The sequence below is a fragment of the Amphiura filiformis genome, chromosome 20 (genome assembly GCF_039555335.1).
Source record: "Amphiura filiformis chromosome 20, Afil_fr2py, whole genome shotgun sequence".
Lineage (NCBI taxonomy): Eukaryota > Metazoa > Echinodermata > Ophiuroidea > Amphilepidida > Amphiuridae > Amphiura > Amphiura filiformis.
Genome location: NC_092647.1, coordinates 3,279,993 through 3,301,450, shown reverse-complemented (window position 1 = coordinate 3,301,450; position 21,458 = coordinate 3,279,993). Strand labels below are relative to the sequence as shown.

The window sequence follows — 21,458 nt, the reverse complement described above, 5'->3', positions numbered from 1 at the left end:
AGCAATTTTCTTTGTTTCCCATCATTTATTTGGCTCAAAATTAAAAGGGGACAATGTAATCAGTAAAAACTAACATTTAAATAGGTATCTATTAATTATGCAAATCACACATTGCTTTAAGGTGGTACTACACCCCTTGATAAATTTGTGTCTATTTTTGCATTTTTCTCAAAACATAATAACACACTGGTAACAAAATTGATGTATATTATAGGGGCAAGGAATCCAGTTACTACACTGGAATTTCAGTGACTCAAGACAAGCGGTACGTTATTTATGATAAGAAAAGAGGTACCGCTAGAATGTACCTTATTTCTTAACATAAATGAACCACTTGTCTTGAATCACTGAAATTTCAGTGAAGTAATTGGATTCCTTGCCCCTATAATATGTATAACTTTTGTTACCAGTGTGTAGTTTTTTTTGTTGAAAAATACAAAATTAGTCACAAAATTTATCAGGGGGTGTACAATGTATCACCTTAAGCATGTTACTTGGGCTTTTTTTTGCTAAAACTCCATCAAAATTGGACTTATGGTTCCAGAGATCTATGGCAAATTTTGTATAGCAGGAAACAATGAAATGCAAGGAAAGACCATGATCGAATAAACTCAAACAGAACAATATAACAATAGAGATAGTCATTGTGACGTCTTTTTGATTTTTTGATTTGATTTGTTCGGGTTTTGACAACCCTGGATAACCCAAGAAAACCTCTATTGAAGCTTATTTCCATTGGGGTCCATTTGAACACCGGGACGGGTTGGGAACAGTCAGGGGTTAACACCCTACTCTTTTCGAAACTGGCTGCGAGATACATGTACAGACTACAGGTATGGCTCTCGGTACGGGACCGACGGCTTAATGTCCCCTCCGAAGGACGGAGTACTTTCATGATTCGTTTACCCAATTCTAAATGAACCATGGGGAGAGCGGAAGTCTGAATTTAATCTACAGAAGTTGCCAATTAATTTCAGACTGTTTTTCCAAGTCAATATCCCAGCAAATCGCCACCGCGATGAGAATCGAACCGGAACCTCATGCACTAAAGGCAAGTACCTAACCATTGCGCCACGCTCTCCCTTCATCTTGTGGGTACTGAGTGCCTTGTTGCTAAGATCATCGCGTTGACTCTTGACTAAAGAAGTGCGTCACACATTGCGACTTCCGCGTAATCGGGGCATAATGTCTAACGCATGACATGCAGAATGGCAGTACCCACAAGATGGCGGATCCCGTGGAAAAGGCTGACGGCCTATATTGAAAATGACAGACATGTTGGTTCTAAGTAAGTAAAGTAACAGAGGGACAGATCTCGAATTCACAACCATTCATACCTATCACCTGTTTCTTGTATTATCATGCGAATTGCCCCGTGGTCCCGTGGAAGGCAGAATTTGATCTAAATGAGGATGAATGAAGTAGTATTCGATAGGGTCAAAAATCAGCCATATCTCAAAATCGATATTAACATCAAACCACTCATTTTGCTTGATCATATCACATTGAACCAGAAATAAGTGTCCAAAATTAATGTTTTTAGTTTTTAGTTCTTTCTGATTGTTGAAAATCAGAAAGTCCTGCTAAAACAATGATTCCCCATTTCTCCTATTTTCCATCATATAATTTTTAAACATAGGATATAGTATACAAATATTGACCGCTATGAGGGGCATGTTTAAAATTATAGGCCCAAGGTGATCTCAAAACCATGCTATAGGTTTTGAGATCACCGCGGGCCTATAATGTTAACCATGACCTCAATAAAGCAGTCAATATTTGTTTTATATACCTCATTAAGGGGGTACTACACCCCTGTGGTAGATTTGTGACTATTTTTGCATTTTTCTCAAAAAACTAATAACACACTGGTAACAAAAGTTATGTATATTATTGGGGCAAGGATTACACTGAAATTTCAGTGCCTCAAGACAAGCGGTCCCGTATATATGATAAGAAATGAGGTACATCCTAGCGGTACCTTATTTCTTATCATAAATAACGAACCGCTTGTCTTGGGTCACTGAAATTCCAGTGTAGTAATTGGATTCCTTGCCCCTATCATAATACATAACTTTTGTTACCACTGTGTTATTAGTTTTTGAGAAAAATGCAAAAATAGGCACAAATTTATCGAGGGGTGTAGTACCCCCTTAATATAGATTTTTGTCATCTGATTGGTTAAAAGGCCTATTTTATTGTTCATAGGCCATGGTAAAATTTACAAAGAAAGTTTTCCGTTATGAACCGATCGCGTCACCGCAACTGGCAGGCAGCGCGTTGGCGCCGCATGCGGAATGCGAACAAGTCATCGCGCGCGTAGAGTTTGATCGGGACGCACACCGATGATGTGCAAATGACTATGCCCGTGGAATAGTCTTTTTAAAAGACTATTGCCCGGGGAATAGTTCAGTTTTTACGTAATTCTTAAAAAGGAGGGCATAGCTAATTCAATGACTGCACTTTTAACCAATCAGATGACAGGAATCTATATGAGGTATATAAATACCTCTGTTATACAGAGACGACATCCAAGTTCATAATGGTCAAATATACCTTAAAGTGTACATAAGCAGTTCTTGCTCTAAGCTCTCCATGTGCAGATTCTGGATGTCTGTGTCAAGACTAGGCCTGTTGAAATCTAGGGGTCAGTAATTTCACAAACTCTATCTGTAAAATACCCCGTAACGGAAATTGGTCAATTCCTCGTTTTTGATATAGCACAACTCTGATGGATGCAGTAAATTTAGGGATTCAATTGTTCATCACCGATTAACAACAATGCATCTGCGTCGTCTGAGTGGTTTACTTCGAGTGAAGTAAACCATGCAGACGCGCCCGGACGCGAGTTTTTAATCGGTGATGAACAACGGTGAAACATGATTGAATCCCTTTTAACAACGAAACAAGCTAAAGATGTCTAATTCACATGATTCTTTCATTCGGAATGTCCATTGGTCATTGCCACTCAGCCTTACAAGAAGATCGCGGTATTTCTCTGTTGATATCAGCAATAAAACTAAAGAATAAAGTGGTAATATTTAGCTGCTACCACCAACATAAGAGAGTGCATGTTTACGCATAAGTTCCAGGCATGACAAATTTTACACACTCATGCGTAACGCGTACGCGTAACCTTGCGTTCGCGCATACGCTTATTGACTGTGGATTCATCACCGATTAACAATGCCTGGCTCCTGTACAAAGGTATAGGAAGAGTTGTTGAAACTGTTTTGGCAGATCAATGGAAATTAGATTTGCAATGGTCTTGGTTTAAATAAAGAATGTCACTAGGCTTCAATGTTACATGTAATCAAAGTATAGTTCTTGCTCCCAATTTGTGTTCCCTTTAGAGATGGCTTCTTCTTGTAATTTCATTTCATGTTCTTTTGCCACCCGAAAAACTCTGACAAATTCTTCACCTAAAGCATCAGTGATGACTTTGTCATCCAGGAATGCTTTCAGCGCCTCTTTCATTGTATTAGGAATTAAGGCAGTTCCTGGTGGAATTTCTTTCTCGTCATAGGCGCTTCCCGTCACCTCTTTTGGAAGACTTAATTTGCGCTCTATACCATCGATTCCAGCGGCGACAGTAGCGGCTAAGCTCAGGTATGGATTGGACCCACTTGCTCCAGCACGATTTTCTATGTAAGTATTTTTGGACCCATTGACTTTTACTCGCAAGAAGCAACTCCTATTGTCGTAACCCCAGGTGGCGTTATATGGCGCCCAAGAGTTGAGCTGATATCGTGATACGCAATTCACTGTTGGAGCCATTAGTACCCCTATCGCAGGGGCATGAGCAAGAATTCCGGCCATCCAGTGTTTTGCGGTTTCGGAGAGACCATTTGGGTCGTTTGGATCGTACAAAACTGGTACCTTCTCTTCCGCATCCCATAAGGAGTGGCAAAAATGACTAGCATTACCAACATCATCAGGAAATGGTTTCGACATGAAAATGGCCTCGTAATTATGCTGACGGGCAATTTCCTTGATGCTTGCTTTATAAGTATGCGCGTTATCAGCTGCACGAATGCCAAAAGCGGGTAGATAACTTATTTCTAATTGCCCTAATCCATACTCGGTTTCTAAACACTCTATATCAACACCGACTTGAGGCAAATCTCGCGCGATCTGATTCGTGAATTTCATATCTTCGTTATTTCGTAGAGTTGACCGTATGTTATGATCATTGTTTATGCGTTTCTTTGTTCCACGGTGCACTAGGTAAAACTCATACTCGTGAGCCGATAAAAGTGACAAACCGAGATTCTTGAGGCGATCAAGTTGTCTTCTAGCAACCACGCGTGGATGGGACGCCACCTGTTCGCCGCGGAATGTTGGCTCGATGAGAATACGGCCCGTTCTGTCGCACCATGGTAGTATAACGAATGTGTTGAAATCGGGGAAACAGACTGCATCACCATAACCAATCTCTTCCAAGTAACCTATTAAAAAAGTTATGGAACAAAAAGCAAACACGAAAATTAGAAATTTCACACAATGTTCATTCCAAGAAAATCAAGTTGTGCCAAAAGGTCACAGCATAAGCTACGGCACGTAATGCGAAACTGGTAGCAAAATTTCAGCATTTTATTGGTACTTAGCGAAATATATTTGGATATTAGCTACAACCGAAGGAATATTAATATTATAGTGATCATCAAGGTAGACTTTTTGTGCAGTAGATTCTTTCATAACTGCCAGAATGAATGAAAGTGACAGCTACGCGGGAGATTTAAGCGGAGGTTCTGTTAACATGGCCGCATCAACCAACGCAAATGGTACAAGGACACGGTCCGTTACACAGCCAGCTGAACAACAGCATAATCACCCGGTAGTATTCTTTAAGAATAGAGACGTAGTAACGGACATAGAATGGAGAGAAAATAATTATCTGAAAAATGAAGAGGACAAATAATGAGGGGAGCGTGGCTGAGCGGTTAAGGCGTTGGACTGTGAATCCAAGGGTCACTGGTTCGAATCTGAGATCCGCCTGAGCTTGGCTGGCTCTTTGTGTCCTTGAGCAAGACACTTCACTCTACTTGCTTAGTGCTTCGGAGGGCACTTTAAGCCGTCGGTCCCATGTACATGTATTTCTGACATTATAATGCAGTGTGCACGTTAAAGAACGTCACAGACAATTCGAAAAGAGCAGGGGATCATCCCGGTACTGTTGACTGTGTTTCAAAAATATACTCATCTACTCTAGGTCCCAGAGTAAAAGCTGTACTTATTTTTACTCTGGGACCTAGAGTAGATGAGTATATTTTTGAAACACAGTCAACAGTATGAGGGAGACACTAATAAGGAAGAAGTAGAAGAGGTTTATATAGCTGTAAGCAACTCAATCAGACAGGAATAGGTATTCAAAGCATCAGAAGCTTATGGCAACTATACATCAGCGACATAACATCACAATGCAAACTGATGGCCGAAGGTCTAAATATAAGAAGTAAGAACGTAAAAATACATGAAAACAATCCTATATGTATTATTTCACCAGATTCCACTACTGTCCGTGTATGAGATGTACCTCTGTCTGTGAGTGATGGTTGCATACTCAATACCTTGAGAATGGTTGGAGCAGAAATATGCAAGAAACTTGAGAGGTGGAGGAAAATTAGTAAAGTGTCTAACAGGAAATAGAAGAGTGGAGATAAAAAAAAAGCCTAAAGAGCCATTACCAAGATACATTGTCATACTCGGCTTTAAAGCCAAATTATACCATCAGGGTCAACCTAAGACAAGTGAAGTGACATGTAGTAATTGATCGCAGAAATGACACTATGTGGGGACGTGTAGGAATGAAAGAAAGTATGGGATCTGTCACAATGATAGACATATACCGTGTGCAATAAGTAAATTCCCCCCCTGGCACTGCCTGGGGAGTTCATTACTGGAGGCAAGATGTTTGTACAGCACCAAACAACCACTGCAAGATGGTAACTGACATATCGTAGCATATCTCAGCGTTTACAGCATCAAAATCGATCAGATTTTCGCAATTTTGCAGCAATTTTCCTGGGAAGGTGAAATTTAAAGGTCCTTGGAGCTCACAGACTTTTAAAAATGGCGCCGCGTGGTCGAAAAGCGGTTAGAAAGGAGTCAACAAAGGCGGAAAGAGAACTTTGTGTTAAACTTAAAAGATAAGGTAAAAGCTCAAATGAGATTAGAAAGCTATTGGGACGTAGCAAGAGATGGGTTAACAAATGGTGGAAGCGGGGAAGGCAACCAGGACCAACACCGTTTACCAATAGGAAAAGGTCAGGTCGCCCTACCAAATTGACACCTTCTGACAAATCTATTCCCCAATCCACGTTGAGGGCGCTTGTCGACCGGCACTGGGTCCAAAGAGTCCGAAATGTTTTTGAACGCAATGGTGACAACAACTTCAGATCAGATAGTCAACAAAACTAAGGCATGGATAAGTTTCTATGATTTTCTATCACTGTTTACACTTGTAATATAAAGGGGGAATTGACTTATTGCACACGGTATACTATAGTGACTTGCCCTGATAAGGTACATACACCATCTGTAACTTTTGCACCTACACCAAATCTTGTTCAAAAATAATCTGAGACAATTGAAAAGGAAAACAAAGAATCTGAAGCAGAATCAGAACAAGAAACACAATTATCACCTTCTGTGTTAGAGATGCCAGTTAGAAACCTAGTAATTCAGAAACATGTGATTTTTGTACTAGTACAGATAATTTTTATGTGCTCAAATAACAACACATTCTGGATTAAATTTTCAAACTTTATCAGTCAAATGGATACTTAAATAAAAAAGAATGATGATGTCATTCCAGCTCTTTCGGTCTTGTGCAAGATAATAGGCTGCAGTAAGAGATAGTCCTGTACACTCTTTGATTCCATCTGTCCAATGTGTCTTCTGTCTACCTCTTCTGCGATGTCCTTCAAATGTTACTCTAATTCAGCTCCTCACAGACCACCTGAACAACACTGATCCAACAGACAGCATAATGTTCACTTACGAGAAGGAAGTAGACGGCCGTATCCCATTTTTAGACACGCTCATCGTCAGAAAGGAGGATGGCTCGGTCAAACCTTTGGTTTACCGCAAGGCGACCCACACAGACCAGTATCTCAACTTTAGCTCCCACCACCCAATATATCACAAGTTAGGAGTAGTACGCACCTTACTGGACAGAATGGACAAGATCGTGACAGAAACAGAAGACAGACAGAAAGAGGAAGACAACATCAAGAAAGCACAATCTGAGTCACATGTTTGATCCACTGTTGGAGACTTGTAGCAAGACTAACCTAGCTACTGGAAGTGATATAACTTCCCGCCAGTCATCAGCTGTTGGATCATCACAACAACACCAAGCTTCGAGAAAGTCAGTGGTTCACTGACGAAACTGTCAGCAAGAAATATAAGTTTCTTCAACTGGTTTTGACAAACAAAAAAACTTTTCATCAAGAAAGCATTGAAAACGTGTGGCTACCCAGAGTGGACAATTGAGACAGTCAAAAAATAAGATCAGGGACAAACCTTTGAAAGCTACAAAAAACAAAACCAAAGACACTTCTCAGCAGACCAAGGGACTTGTAGTTATTCCATATGTCGAATGCGTGGCTGAGAGAGCCAATCGGGTGTTCAAGAAGCACAACATTGCCACTGCCATGAAGCCAAACACCTCGCTGAGGAAACTTTTGGTTCATCCGAAGGACAAAATTGACCCTCTAGACAAAACTGACTGTATCTACGAGATTCCTTGCAAAAACTGTGACTGTACATACGTTGGTGAGACCGGCCGAAAATTGAACACCCGGCTTAAGGAACACCAAAAAGAAAGGGAAAAAAAAGTGGAAAGGGGCAAAAAGAACTTTACGCGCCAGACCAGAAAAGAGTCAGTCACAGAACAAAGCAAGTCAGCCATAGCAGATCACGCCATTCAACAGAACCATGTCATCAACTGGGACGATACCAAAGTTTTACAGAAGGAGTGTGATGCGAGTACTCGCTTCATCAGAGAATCAATCTGGATACGTAAGAGAGGCCCTGCCGTCATGAACAGGGACGAGGGGGCCTACCATTTAAGTCACATGTATGACCCTCTCCTCAAGACCACGCCCCCAAGGGATGGAGCTGTGTTACCACCAGCACAGAGGATGATGGGATACCAATCACTCTGAAGAAGTATGTCGTCCAAGACATACGAAACTGTCAGGTCAGTGTCAAAAATTTTGGTTTTGTATATGAAAACTTCAAATTATAACATTCTTTTTTGGTTTGATGCAATGGATTAACATTTCTTGAGCTGAAATTGAGAGAATATCTGACTGGAAAATATTTCACAAGTTCAATCTTTTTCATGTTTCAAATTCTGACAACTTTCCAATCTTTTACTCCCATTTGAAATTCACACTCCTGACCCTGTGTGGAAGATTAAGGTCATGTCCAGGGACAGGCGATTTGCGCGGAAAAAAATAGCAAATTGCGCGGAACTCTTTTTTCAGTGCAAATCATGTATCCCTGCCCATAGGAAAAAAAAATAGCCAATTGCGCGGAAAAAAAGTTCCGTGCAAATCGCCTGTCCCTGGTCATGTCTTCCATACGGGTTGTATGGATTTCACCCGGGGGGACCACTCAAGTTTCACAGTGTACACGTGTGTGACCCGAAAAACACAAATTACGGCTCCTTTTCAGAGAATGAACGCAAATCGTTGAAATCCTGTTTAGGGGTCAAAAGCGCCTGTTTTCAAGAAAAGGGTTGTTTTAAACCTCTAGTTGGTGCATTTAGGGTTCATTTTATATCCCGATATTTCACAAAGCTTGTTTCCCTAGCATGTTTTGCATCGAGACCATCACCCAAACATAAATACGGTATTAGAAAATTAGAAACAAAACCATTTACTATTGGTTTATTTTTATCAAAAACCTGTAACCTTGGGTGGTACATGTACCTCTCAGATAAAATCTTGCTTAGGGGTATCTTTTAGGTACAATCCTATCCTGTTTAGGGGTAAACATTGCCGTAAATTTGTTACAAAACTGAGCTAAATTCCTGTTTAGGGCCGGGGGGGGGGGGCACTTCCATGACAGATATGCATCATGTGCCTCGGGATAGACCCCCTTTTTCAAACCGGCTTGTACCTTATGGCCCAGAGGATGATTTAAGCACTTCCCAGCAAGTCTTGCGGTTAGCACAGCTGTGTGAGTGAACATGACACCACTGCCCGCCCACTGCATACATACGTGCATGGTTAAATTTGAATTTGGACAGATATATTTACAATAAAAACGCCTTCAAAAAGTTGGTCGATTTCACATTTTATGTTATCTACAGAAGGTGTGAATTATCCTTCATGCATGCATCACTTTAGATCTGAAATCGACCAAGTAATAATGACACACAGGCAATTCTAAAACAACATCTTTTGCACAGAGTTCAATGGGATTTTAAAAGTAAAGTGGCAGTTGAAACTCTAGTGATAACACTTTTACAGTGCATGATGGGGCTTCCTTAAATCATCCTCTGCTTATGGCCCCCTTTTTTGTGTTATGGTCCTACCTATTACCCAATGACCCCTTTAAAAAAATTCATGTACTCAATGACCCCCTTTTTCTATTTCCAGCTATACCCAATGACCCCCCCTTTTAATTCCCAAATTTAGGTGGTATTTGTGTTCTCCTCCAGAAATAATGAGATTTTTCACATTTTCAAGGTGGCCAAGTTGTTTTTACGCAGTTTGGCACTTATTTATACTTAATGATACTCTTTTGGCAATCCTGTACTCAATGACTCCCATTTTACTTTTTGTTACCCCAATGACTATCCTTTTTTCTATTTTTCATACCGAATGACCCCATTTTTATTCAGGTTGTGTACTGAATGACCCCATATTTTTGTAATTGTACATTTGACCTGAATGCCCCCTACTTTTAACATGGCTTTCGAGGCACATCCCTGCCATTTCAGATAGGGAGTGCCTCCCCGGGGTTTAGGGTGTATTTTCTTCAAAAGGGCAATCCTGTTTTAATAGGGTATGTTTTAAAATTCTCTGATCATGCATGTGTACACTGTAAAACTTGAGTGCCACCCCCCCCCCAGATTTCAAGCTGGAATGTGTTATGATACATCCCTTATGGAAGACATGATCTTAATCTTCAACACAGGGAGTGTAAATTTCAAATGTAATCACCAATTCAGGTAACCCCCATTTGAAATTCACACTCCCCTGTGTGGAAGATTCAGGTCATGTCTTCCATATGGGGTGTATGGATTTCAACTGGAATAACCCATTTCGGAGCAGACGACACTGAATGGGTGACTCCATTGAAATTCACAACTCCCTGTGTGAGAGATTAAGGTCATGTCTTCCACAGGGGGTGTATGGATTTCAACTGGAATAACCCAACAACTGACCTGTCCCTTGAATAAATCCAGCCATGGGGTCATAGGACAGATGACCCAGGAAGAAATTCAGTCCTTCGGTGGCTTTCTTTCTGAAGTGACGTGCTGGTATGGTTTTGCTGCGAGCAATGCCATACATATCCGTTTGCTCGAAACGAATCAAGTCGATGGAGTTGTCCTCGATGCACTTCAGCACCTGTGCAATACTCATCTTGGTTGTGAATAGTAATTACAAAATCTGTACAAAAAGAAGAAAAATTGGTGATTTTGATGCATAAGTTTAATATATAAACATTTTTAAAAGCCACAAAAAAGCCTGTAAAAAGTGGACAGTTTTGTGGAACATTTATTTTTGTGCTTGACACAGCTACCCTGAATTTTATAAAAAGACAATAAAAAAATCTTAAAAGCACAAATTTAAGGCGGGTGGGAGGCAAGTCATTAGCCAGAGGGGTGTCCAGGTGTCATTTGGGACGCCCTGTTTTCAATTTGGACACCCTAAAATTCTGATTTTTATAATGGAGTGAATAGGAAGTTGACACCCTGATTTTGTAGAATAAGGTATTTTGAACCACTCTGGACACCCTAAAGAGACCCCTATGCCTATGGTGGGAGGGAGAGTCTGATTGATCAGTGAGATTGTAAAGCTACTGGCCTAGCAATAAATTTACTGCCCCAGCTTTCTTAATATTTTCTTATGCAAAATCAAGCAACTCAGGCTGCGACAAATCGTCTGTCCGATAGGCTATAGGGCAATCAACTTTTTGGGGCAATTAAAACTCTGAAGAGCCGTGCCCGATCGGGCAAGTTGAAGCTTACGGAGTGTTTATGTCAAACTTGCTGTGATCACAGAAGATAAAAACAGTAAAAAACAAGTAGAAAACTTCTTGAATTATTACTCAATTTTTTTGATGCTACACACTGATATCCCACACTAGACTGACAGATTCTAATGAAATGATGTAACGTGACATAATTTATTGGAATTACAGTTACACTATTGTTTACATGTATGGATCAAGACATAAGTGGTTGGCAAAATCGTGTGACTTTACTGACAAAATTTCACATAAAATGCACATGTTTATTTTCAGTGAGAATGGGGTGAATAGGGACGCAGGGGTGAATAGGGACAGGAAAGAGAAAAGTTTTTGAAATCTCATTTTTTCACGTATGATTAACACTAACTTTTTTTAAATTTCCACAGATTGAAAGAGCAATCAAACAGTATTTATAAAATGGTTCAGCAGATGTGAAAGAATAAATTTAGGATACAGGGTGTCCAAAATAAAATGATCTAAAAAAGGTTCTAAAAAACGGGGTGGTCAAAACTTTCCTGCTCCCACGGCCACTATTTAAGAAAATGAGCTGGAAATTCACCAGGACCTAGCCTGCTAAGTCCTACAACTTTCTGTAAAAGATTATTTAATAATTCTGACAGGAATTTGTATAACAATTTTTTTAATATTTTTCAGATAAATGTCACCTAATACGGGGTGAATAGGGACACCCTTGCCACAACCACCCTTACCCCATCACACCCTATCCTACCACCCTACCCTGCTCCATCCTTACCCCACTACCCTCATGAACCTACCCCCCCTCATGAACCTACCCCACCACCTAAACTCTACCACCACCAACCTTAAATCACTATACCACACCCTGACCCCACTAGCCTCACCAAACCTACCATCCCCACTACCCTACCCCGCTACCACACCACCCTACCCCGGCTACCACCCTCATCCACCCCTAATACTATCATGCCACTGCCTGAACTCACTACCCCACACCCTACCCCAGCACTCCACCATCCTACCCAACCCATCTACCCCACCACCCTATCCCCTACCCCAACACCCTACCTACCTACCTACCTACCTACAATCTACATCCCTACCACCCAGAAACCTACCCCGGCCACCCTTACCCCACCACATCCTACCCCACCTCTTCTTGTACTGACGAGCCTGATTAACGTTGTCAAGAAGAGCCGTGCCCGATCGGGCAAGTTGAAGCTTACGGAGTATTTATGTCAAACTTGCTGTGATCACAGAAGATAAAAACAGTAAAAAACAAGTAGAAAACTTCTTGAATTATTACTCAATTTTTTTGATGCTACACACTGATATCCCACACTAGACTGACAGATTCTAATGAAATGATGTAACGTGACATAATTTATTGGAATTACAGTTACACTATTGTTTACATGTATGGATCAAGACATAAGTGGTTGGCAAAATCGTGTGACTTTACTGACAAAATTTCACATAAAATGCACATGTTTATTTTCAGTGAGAATGGGGTGAATAGGGGCCTTGAGGGGTGAATAGGGACAGGAAAGAGAAAAGTTTTTGAAATCTCATTTTTTCACGTATGATTAACACTAACTTTTTTTAAATTTCCACAGATTGAAAGAGCAATCAAACAGTATTTATAAAATGGTTCAGCAGATGTGAAAGAATAAATTTAGGATACAGGGTGTCCAAAATAAAATTATCTAAAAAAGGTTCTAAAAAACGGGGTGGTCAAAACTTTCCTGCTCCCACGGCCACTATTTAAGAAAATGAGCTGGAAATTCACCAGGACCTAGCCTGCTAAGTCCTACAACTTTCTGTAAAAGATTATTTAATAATTCTGACAGGAATTTGTATAACAATTTTTAATATTTTTCAGATAAATGTCACCTAATCACGGGGTGAATAGGGACACCCTTGCCACAACCACCCTTACCCCATCACACCCTATCCTACCACCCTACCCTGCTCCATCCTTACCCCACTACCCTCATGAACCTACCCCACCACCTAAACTCTACCACCACCAACCTTAAATCACTATACCACACCCTGACCCCACTAGCCTCACCAAACCTACCATCCCCACTACCCTACCCCGCTACCACACCACCCTACCCCGGCTACCACCCTCATCCACCCCTAATACTATCATGCCACTGCCTGAACTCACTACCCCACACCCTACCCCAGCACTCCACCATCCTACCCAACCCATCTACCCCACCACCCTATCCCCTACCCTACCACCCTATCCACTGCTCCACCACCACCACTTTAATGCACTACCTCTACCACCATGATACATTGTACCTTTCTCATACTCCACCCTGATCCCACTACCCCAACACCCTACCTACCTACCTACCTACAATCTACATCCCTACCACCCAGAAACCTACCCCGGCCACCCTTACCCCACCACATCCTACCCCACCTCTTCTTGTACTGGTGAGCCTGATTAACGTTGTCAAGAAATCAGATTTTAATCAGTTATGATGGTATGAATTCCCCTGACATGTTTCTATTGCTTTAAAAAACACACTTGGTGTCCCTTTTCCCTCCATGTGGGGGTAAAAATGCATGTAAACTCCTTCAAAGTTGTACTTTCCTTATCAAGACCAGTGCTGTCCCTATTGACCCCAAAGTCAGGGGTCAATAGGGACACCAAAATTTTATTAAAAAATATATATACCCCCCACATATATTCAATTTTTTATAATGGTAGATTAAAGGCATCATGGGTGGACATAATATGCCCTCAAAAGTTTGGCTTGTGGGGCTACAGGAAAAAAACTACAAGCTAGAGAGTCCCCAAAATGTCCCTATTCACCCCATTCTACGGTGGCCACGGGGGGGGGGGGGGGATGCCCCCAGTCAGAACTCTTGCTTGTATACCAATTTGCCTGTTCTTTGGTAATTTATATTGGAAGTTGATTTCCCTGATATTGTGATGTGTCCTGAGTAATTTAATTTAATTTGATTATTTAACTTTGTTTACAAGCTGAAAGTATGTCATGAGATGGGAAAACCCCTTGTACGTGCAAGATAATGATGTGGAAAGTCGTTTTGGAATTCCTCCAAATTATTGTAAACAAAGTCAGAGCTATGTTTGGAACTTGGAAAGCCCCAGTTCATTATTGCACCATCAGGAAAACCCCCCAGGAAGTGATGTAATGTGAATGTGTATAATTAATCTTGGGAAATCCCAAGATTGCAGCAATGTTGTGAAAATGTGATTGAAGTAATGGTTTATTAATAGATGATGGGTTTTTTGCATGAGTACTGATATAAAAAGCTGGAAGTTTTTGTTGGGACTTTACAGAATGTCATGGGAGATTGAAAACTCCACATGTGTGTGATGGTCTTCGTGCTTCAAAAAAGAAGTACATTTGAACCAGTTTATATAGCCAATAATTGAGCTAAATTTAATACAGCAACGAAGAAGACAGCGAGCACACAAAAGTGCTCTTCCTCATAAAAGGATTAAAAGTTCTTCTGTCAAATTGCTGGAGTTTGCTGAGTTTGTGAAGGCCACGCATCTGTCAAAAACAGCGGAGCTGTGTTAAAGAAACCTGTTCCCTGGAAAAAGAGTGATTGGTGAAAGAAACACCATTTTGGAGAAAGCAGCGCAAAGAGATATATTATGGAGAGAGCAGCACAAGAAGATAAGCAATAGAAGAAAGCAGCATCATTTTCAGTATGAGGATTTTATACATGAAGGATTTATAAATGCAAGTGTACTATGGACTTCGCTGATTTTACGCAGGACAAGTGAATAAGGATATATTACATCAGTCGTCCAGAACATTGCAAGAACTCTAGAATCACCAACAAGAAGACCGCTGGTTAAGTACCAATAGAATAAAACTGTCATTGTGTGATTTTATTGTAATTGTTGTTATATGTACCAAGCATACTTTGTTTTCAATTAAAGACTTAGATTATGTTAGCTTAATCAAACAGTGTATTTGTGTTACAAGTGCATTCGTGTGAGTTCGGGTAAAAGGTGATTTTGGCCTTGAGTCGAAGTACGACTCGTAACAATATCAAGAAATCAAACTTTTGGAATTGTGTATCAAGAGGTATTTACTTTATGACATGTGATTTCCCCCATTGAGTGCAACAATAAGTGTCCCTTTCATGTATGAGGGGGCAAGATGCAGTGTGGCCGCCCCAACCCCGGGGGGGCTGAAGAAGAAACAATTAAAGGTTGACCCAATTTTTTTCACGGTCGTTTGAAAAAGTGAAGAGCGAAAAAAAAGAAAAAAAAAAAAGAAGAAGGAATTTAGGCGCTAGCGTCCAAAAAGCAGCCTTTAAAAATTTTTTAAATGCTTTTTCAATTTTTGGCGCCCTTTTGTCTTTGCTAATTCGATTTGCCGCCCTTCGTTTTTGCTGCCCCTGTTTTTGCCGCCCCTTCTTCTTCCGCCGCCCCTTCGTTTTTGCCGCCCCCCACTATGACCCCGGGGGGCTGGCGCCCCCAAAGCCCCCCCAAAATACGCGCATGAGATGGAACAGCCAAATCTCAGCAAAAGCAACCAATGGGAAGTGATCTTTCGCAAGTGACATCATGCCGACCGACAGTATCTTTTGGAGCTGCGAAAAGTCAAAATTAATTGCTTTTGCCGAGATTTGGCTGTTCCAACTCAGACATAAAGGACACTTACCGTTGTACTCACTCAATGGGGGAAGTCACAAAACATGCCATAAAATAAACACCTCTCTTAATGAAACAATTTCAAAAGTTTGATTTCTTATCAAGGAAATCAAAAATCAACAAAAATAATTACCAATAACAAAGCAAATTTGTATTTTCTGTGCTGAGAAAATTGACTTGAACTGAAAAGCCCTGTACAAACCAATAGGGATTTCGCGAGGGTATCCCCTTACAGACGTGAGAAGTGGGCAAGTGCAATTAGATGGAACAACCCCAACCAAGAGAATGACAATTTTAGGGGTCTTTTTAACAGGACTTTAGGGGGATGTAATTTTCTATGGAAGGGGGGGTCATGAATATGCCGGTGACTGGTGTCAATTTTTGTATGACCCCCCCATCGGGGGCTAAATTGGCGCCAAAACTTTGGAGCGAAGAAAGTGCGGGGAGCGCGTTAAAATTGAAAAGGTACGTGGAGCGTGCAAAAATGTTGCATTATATATTAACTTAAGATTGTACCAACACATTTTGAATTTTTGATTTAAAAAAGAATGCGCATGCAGGCCCGGCCAGAAACCAGCCCTTAATAATTCTATAACCCCCTATTTTGGGTGTTAAAAAGTTATACCCCCCTATTATGGGTCTAAAAATTCTATGAATCCCCCACCCCGTATATTCATGACCCCCCCCCCCATAATGAGAAAATGACAGCCCCGGCTCCTTTAGTGGGATATATCATTTTCTTCGGGAGGAGGGGGGGAGGACCCATGATTAGGTCTGTGACCGGAGTCAATTTTTTATGACCCCCCTATCATGGGCTAAATGTTTTTATGACCCCCATCTTGGGTCGAAAATTTTTATGACCCCCTTCTGCCTACACAGACTCAATACAAATTATTCATTGCCAGAACTAAGGTGCAGAGTGCGCCAAAACTTTACAAAGAAAGTGCGCGTAGCGAGTTAAAATGTTGATCGTCAGGGGCGAATTTAGGGGGGCAGCAGTAGCGCCCCTCTATTTTTGACTAGCAATGGGCGCGGTAACTTAAAAATACAAAAATTGTAAGAAATTTAAAAAAGGAACAAATTCGCCATGAACAGCAAACAATGGGCCAAAACCGTTGAGTTTTCGAGGGGTAACCCCTTTAACACATTTTTTCGTCAATCGACCAAAAGGTGCCCCCTCATTATTTACAGGGGGGGGGGGGGGGAAAAATGTAGGGGGGCTATGTGATTTTCACTTTAACAAACAGGGGGGTTATGTGATTTTATTTTTCCTGATAGGGGGGGGGGGGTCAAGTGAAATTTAATATTAAATTATTCACTATGATTATGATTCACTACAATATTTACCTCATATTTGGCCATTTTAGCCACAAAAATGTCAATTTTGCGCGCTTCACGCTAATTTATTCCTACACCATATTTTGAGTTTAGCTTCAATATGGCAACATTTTTGTGCGCTTCGCACGCATTTGTGTCATCAATTTATTCTCTCACCAAAAAGTGCTGGATTCACATAATAGGCCCCCTACTTCAAGAAATTTTTCAACCACCTCATGTCAAAAAGAAATCTACGCCACTGTTCATCAGCACATTAGCCATATGGCAGGGTGGCAAGTCAGTCCCCTCCCCTGCTCAGTCGACAGATGTATTGTGACAAAACTTATGATTTGCATCTTCCTTTTGGTCTATTTTAGACCCTAAATTAATCCCACTTTTTAGTATCAAAATGCCAAATTGCTGCGCGCTTCGCGCGCATTTATCTCAGAAATTCTGTGAGTAGATCTGCGAGACGTGCCCTTGTAAATTCTGGTGTTTTTTTCATCTTGAACTTGAACATGAATGTCAAAAATGAGAGTTATAATTCCATCCATTCTATAATGTAAATCATAAATATGAGTGCTAGGGCAGCTCCTCTGATAGCTTCTGATGCTTGGGAAAAGCATAAAACTTGTATACTGGATCAAAATACTGGGACTAAATTAACCAAAAGTTGTGAAAGCCATATGCATCATCTTTTGGAATGATTTTAGGGCACATATTGTCCTTAATTTGTTCATTTTAGCTTTTTTTCACATGCTTCGAGCGCATTTGTCTTGGTAATGTTCTTTTAATAGCAGATCAGTGGGACGATTTGGAAATTTTGCCCCCTGGCTCGGTGACTCCGATACATCTCTCTTTGAATTTTAGCATTGAAATAGCATATTTTCTGGGGACAGCTTGGGAAAAAACTTGGATTACAATTGTGGGGAGAGGGTGTCTTCTATACGAAGAGCCAGAGGTGGCAATCATGTTGCCATGCCCAGGGGCCATCAAAAGGTGAATCCGGCCATGGTATACCAGCAAAATGTGTTTCTCGATGTGAGGGGGGGGTTTACGTATTTTTTTGGCAGCAATAGGGGGGTTATGTAATTTTAGATGCTGCTAATAGGGGGGGGTGTGTAACTTTATGAACTCAATTTTGAAATCCTCGGCCCCCTCCCTATAAATAATGAACGGTCCCTTATCAAAAATTCCTGGATCCGACCCTGATCGTTGTTGCAAAGAAGGTGTGCAAAGCGTGTAATAATTGTGCTTTACCGGTATATCAAGTTTGTGCACACATTTTGATTGTTAAAGCCATATTATAACATTTCCATTCATGACCCCCCTTCTGAAGAAAATGACAGCTCCTTTTGCTCCTTAGAACCGATTATTAAAATCTCTTTGGATCGGGGGTAACATTTCCAAATAGCTCGCCAAAAATTGCTTGCCTCCCTCTCAGGCCCGCCAAAGTCAGTAGTCCACTTGAGAAGCTAACAAACAGAGGGGGTACGGTGACTGAAAAGATCAGTTGTGAAAATCTATCAATTGTGCACAAATTAAAAATCAGAGTTTTAATTTTTAAAGCTATCTATATAGGCGTAAATGCAATAACCAGATATGCACAATGGACAAGTGGACTACGGAGTAGTCTACCCCCTTTGGCCTGCCAAAAAATCTTTGCCCCCCCCTATAATTCACCACCCTGGGGGTACACAAAATTATTGCACCACCCCTTACTCCACCACAACCCCCACCCCCATCACGCCCCACCCACCACTTTTTAGATCATTGATAGCGACGTCCTGGCTAAAAAAGAATCTACAATTCACAAAATATTTCCGTTGGCAAAACATGCTGCACCTCCCGAATCATATTGGTCTAACTAACGGCTACCCCCTTAAAATTCCTGGATCCGCACCTGAACTTGGCTGAAGACCCCTTAATTTGACCAAAATTTGAGCTCCGTGCGATACTCACCAAGTCCATATGAATTATGATACTTTAGAAATGATAACAAGCAAGAGGTCTGTAAATGGTAAGCTTAAAATTCGTCAGTCAGCACAAGTGCAGCATTTCATTTCCGAGGTCATCACACAGTTCAAGGGTTCTCAAGGATTCTCGAGTACTAATATACTATGGGCAGAGAGTTGATATTCTTGAGAGGGCACTCTATTCACGTGGTTTCTTTTCCAACGCTAAAAGATCACGAATTTTGGTGGTTTGCAAATGAAAAGTGTCCGCACTATCGATTGATTACGTAACTGTTATGAATAATTTATTAGGTTTTTCAATGCAATCGCCTCGACCCATTAATACATATTATCTGTATTATCAAAGTACTTGGAATAGCAATCCGGTGAGTTCACTGAACTACGCCCTAATACTGATGGAGTTTTAATGGCGTTTAATGGCGCTAATCCTCTCCATACACAGATGAACAAATACAATAGATGAAGGTCAACACGTATGACCTCCTATGTGACATGTTATATGTGATATACAAAAACCTGAATATCATAAAGATCAGTATTCGTTTGTGCATATGAACTGCACATTTACGTTGCTAAATATTATACAAATAGGCCTATATACTGCCATGAGACGTTCTGGTTAAAACTATGGGCCCGAGGTGAGATCAATTTTACTATTTTCCTGAGGGCGCAGCCCTGAAGGAAAATAGTATTAATTGATCTCAACGAGGGACCATAGTTTTAACCAGAACTTCGAATAAAGGCAGTATATATTTGTTTTATATACTTCATTAATATATTCTTTGTTCATTGATTGGTTAAAAGAAAATTATTCAACGTTTAGACTCTCCAGCTTCTATCCTGAGTGAACAGCAGCACAACCTATATTTTTGCCCTTCAAAAAAAATCGAATAGGCTAAAATCGGACTAACCAATTACAGCAGCGCGAAATCACGCTATGGCAGATTCGCGTGCGTGAACCGTTCCGTCGCATCAAATGCGCGCACGCGGAAGGCATGGTCAAAAGTACTATTTACGGCTTGGAGGTACTATTTACGGCTCATCCGGGACATTGAAAATACTATTTACGGCTTAGAGGTACTATTTACGGATAGGAGTACTGATGGTAGAACTATTTTTGGTCATGTGATCCACTTTTAACCAATCAATGAACAAGAATATATTAATGAAGTATATAATACTCATTATATATAATGACAAATATTGGTATTATGACAATACGGTATATACATTGTATATAAAACGACTAATAGATCCTACTATCATGGCGTCACTAGGTCAATGTTCATCATACCCCGTATGTTTCTTAAAATTCATTCATATTTGAGACAAATTGCTGTGCCAATTGTATTGGTGCACAAGTAGATCCGTGTTTTTTTAAATTTTCATTTCCTTTTAATGAAAGAATTAAGGTTTTCCACTGCACGGGGCCACAAGGGTGATACTAATTTTAATGCTATATTTTCAAAACGAATACGTGCTCCCGGTTGGCTCTATAGCGATTTCACAGAAAAGGTATTTCTAGTGCAATGCAGCGTCGGACTCTAGCTGAGAGCGTAGCCTAAGTCATTCCGGACTCCAAAAGGGCTCTCCATACACAAATGAACAAACACAAAGGAGGTAGTCTCCTCCGTGACCAGCTTGATTTCGATGGAGCGGAACCAAATTGGCTGCGGAGGAGACGGGTCATTTTTCCATGCAAATTTTCCAGTGTCAGCCGCCTGCTATGGGGTTCTCGTGATTAATTGAGTTATCGTCTACACATAGTGCTCCAGGAGCACAAGGTCTATAACACTAAGCTGGGGGTACATTCTCCGATAAAGTGTTCAAAAGGCCAAATCTGTGTCGCTGGGGGGTTTACAACAGGGCTGTCAACTTTTTGGAATTGCTTGGCGTGAGACAGAGGCGTACGGGGATTGGCCGACTCCAATGTTCATTTTGTACCATGATTATTTGAGCCACGGCGCTCGAGAATGTGAAAAGGGGGGGGGGGGGTAGGAGTAACAAATAATTCATGACGATGCGTGAGATTTTACTCATTTTGCGTGAGATTTACTACCTAGGCGTGAGATTATACTACCTTGGCGTGAGACCGTGAGAAAGTGACCCAATGCGTGAGACTCACGGCCAATGCGTGAGAGTTGACAGCCCTGGTTTACAACCCCCCCGAGCTAGGTCCTGTTTTTCTGTCCGTTCTTTCTTCTTTCTGGCAATAAATTTCAAAATGCTTCTCCTCCAACATATAATATGTTACACCCTACAGTTACGTAACTTGCACCATATCGGCTAATAGGGCCTATCCATTGCCCATA

General features: G+C 40.9%; 1 protein-coding gene across 1 annotated transcript; it reads right to left on the bottom strand.

The window, feature by feature from the left end:
* Positions 1-1,036: 1,036 nt before the first annotated feature.
* LOC140142792 (lengsin-like) lies at positions 1,037-19,659 on the bottom strand. Its single transcript, XM_072164794.1, has 3 exons — positions 19,133-19,659; positions 10,406-10,631; positions 1,037-4,448 (listed from the first exon to the last, which is right to left on the bottom strand). Exons 2-3 carry the CDS (start codon positions 10,602-10,604, stop codon positions 3,304-3,306), a joined length of 1,344 nt encoding a protein of 447 aa, XP_072020895.1. The 5' UTR covers positions 10,605-10,631; positions 19,133-19,659; the 3' UTR covers positions 1,037-3,303.
* Positions 19,660-21,458: the final 1,799 nt, after the last annotated feature.

Bases quoted from the DNA above. Each gene is read 5' to 3' on its own strand.
- LOC140142792 (XM_072164794.1), bottom strand. From the start codon at position 10,604: ATGAGTATTGCACAGGTGCTGAAGTGCATCGAGGACAACTCCATCGAC. The intron at 4,449-10,405 runs GTCAGTTGTTGG...CTTTTTTAATAG, and splicing joins TGGATTTATTCAAGGGACAG to GTTACTTGGAAGAGATTGGT.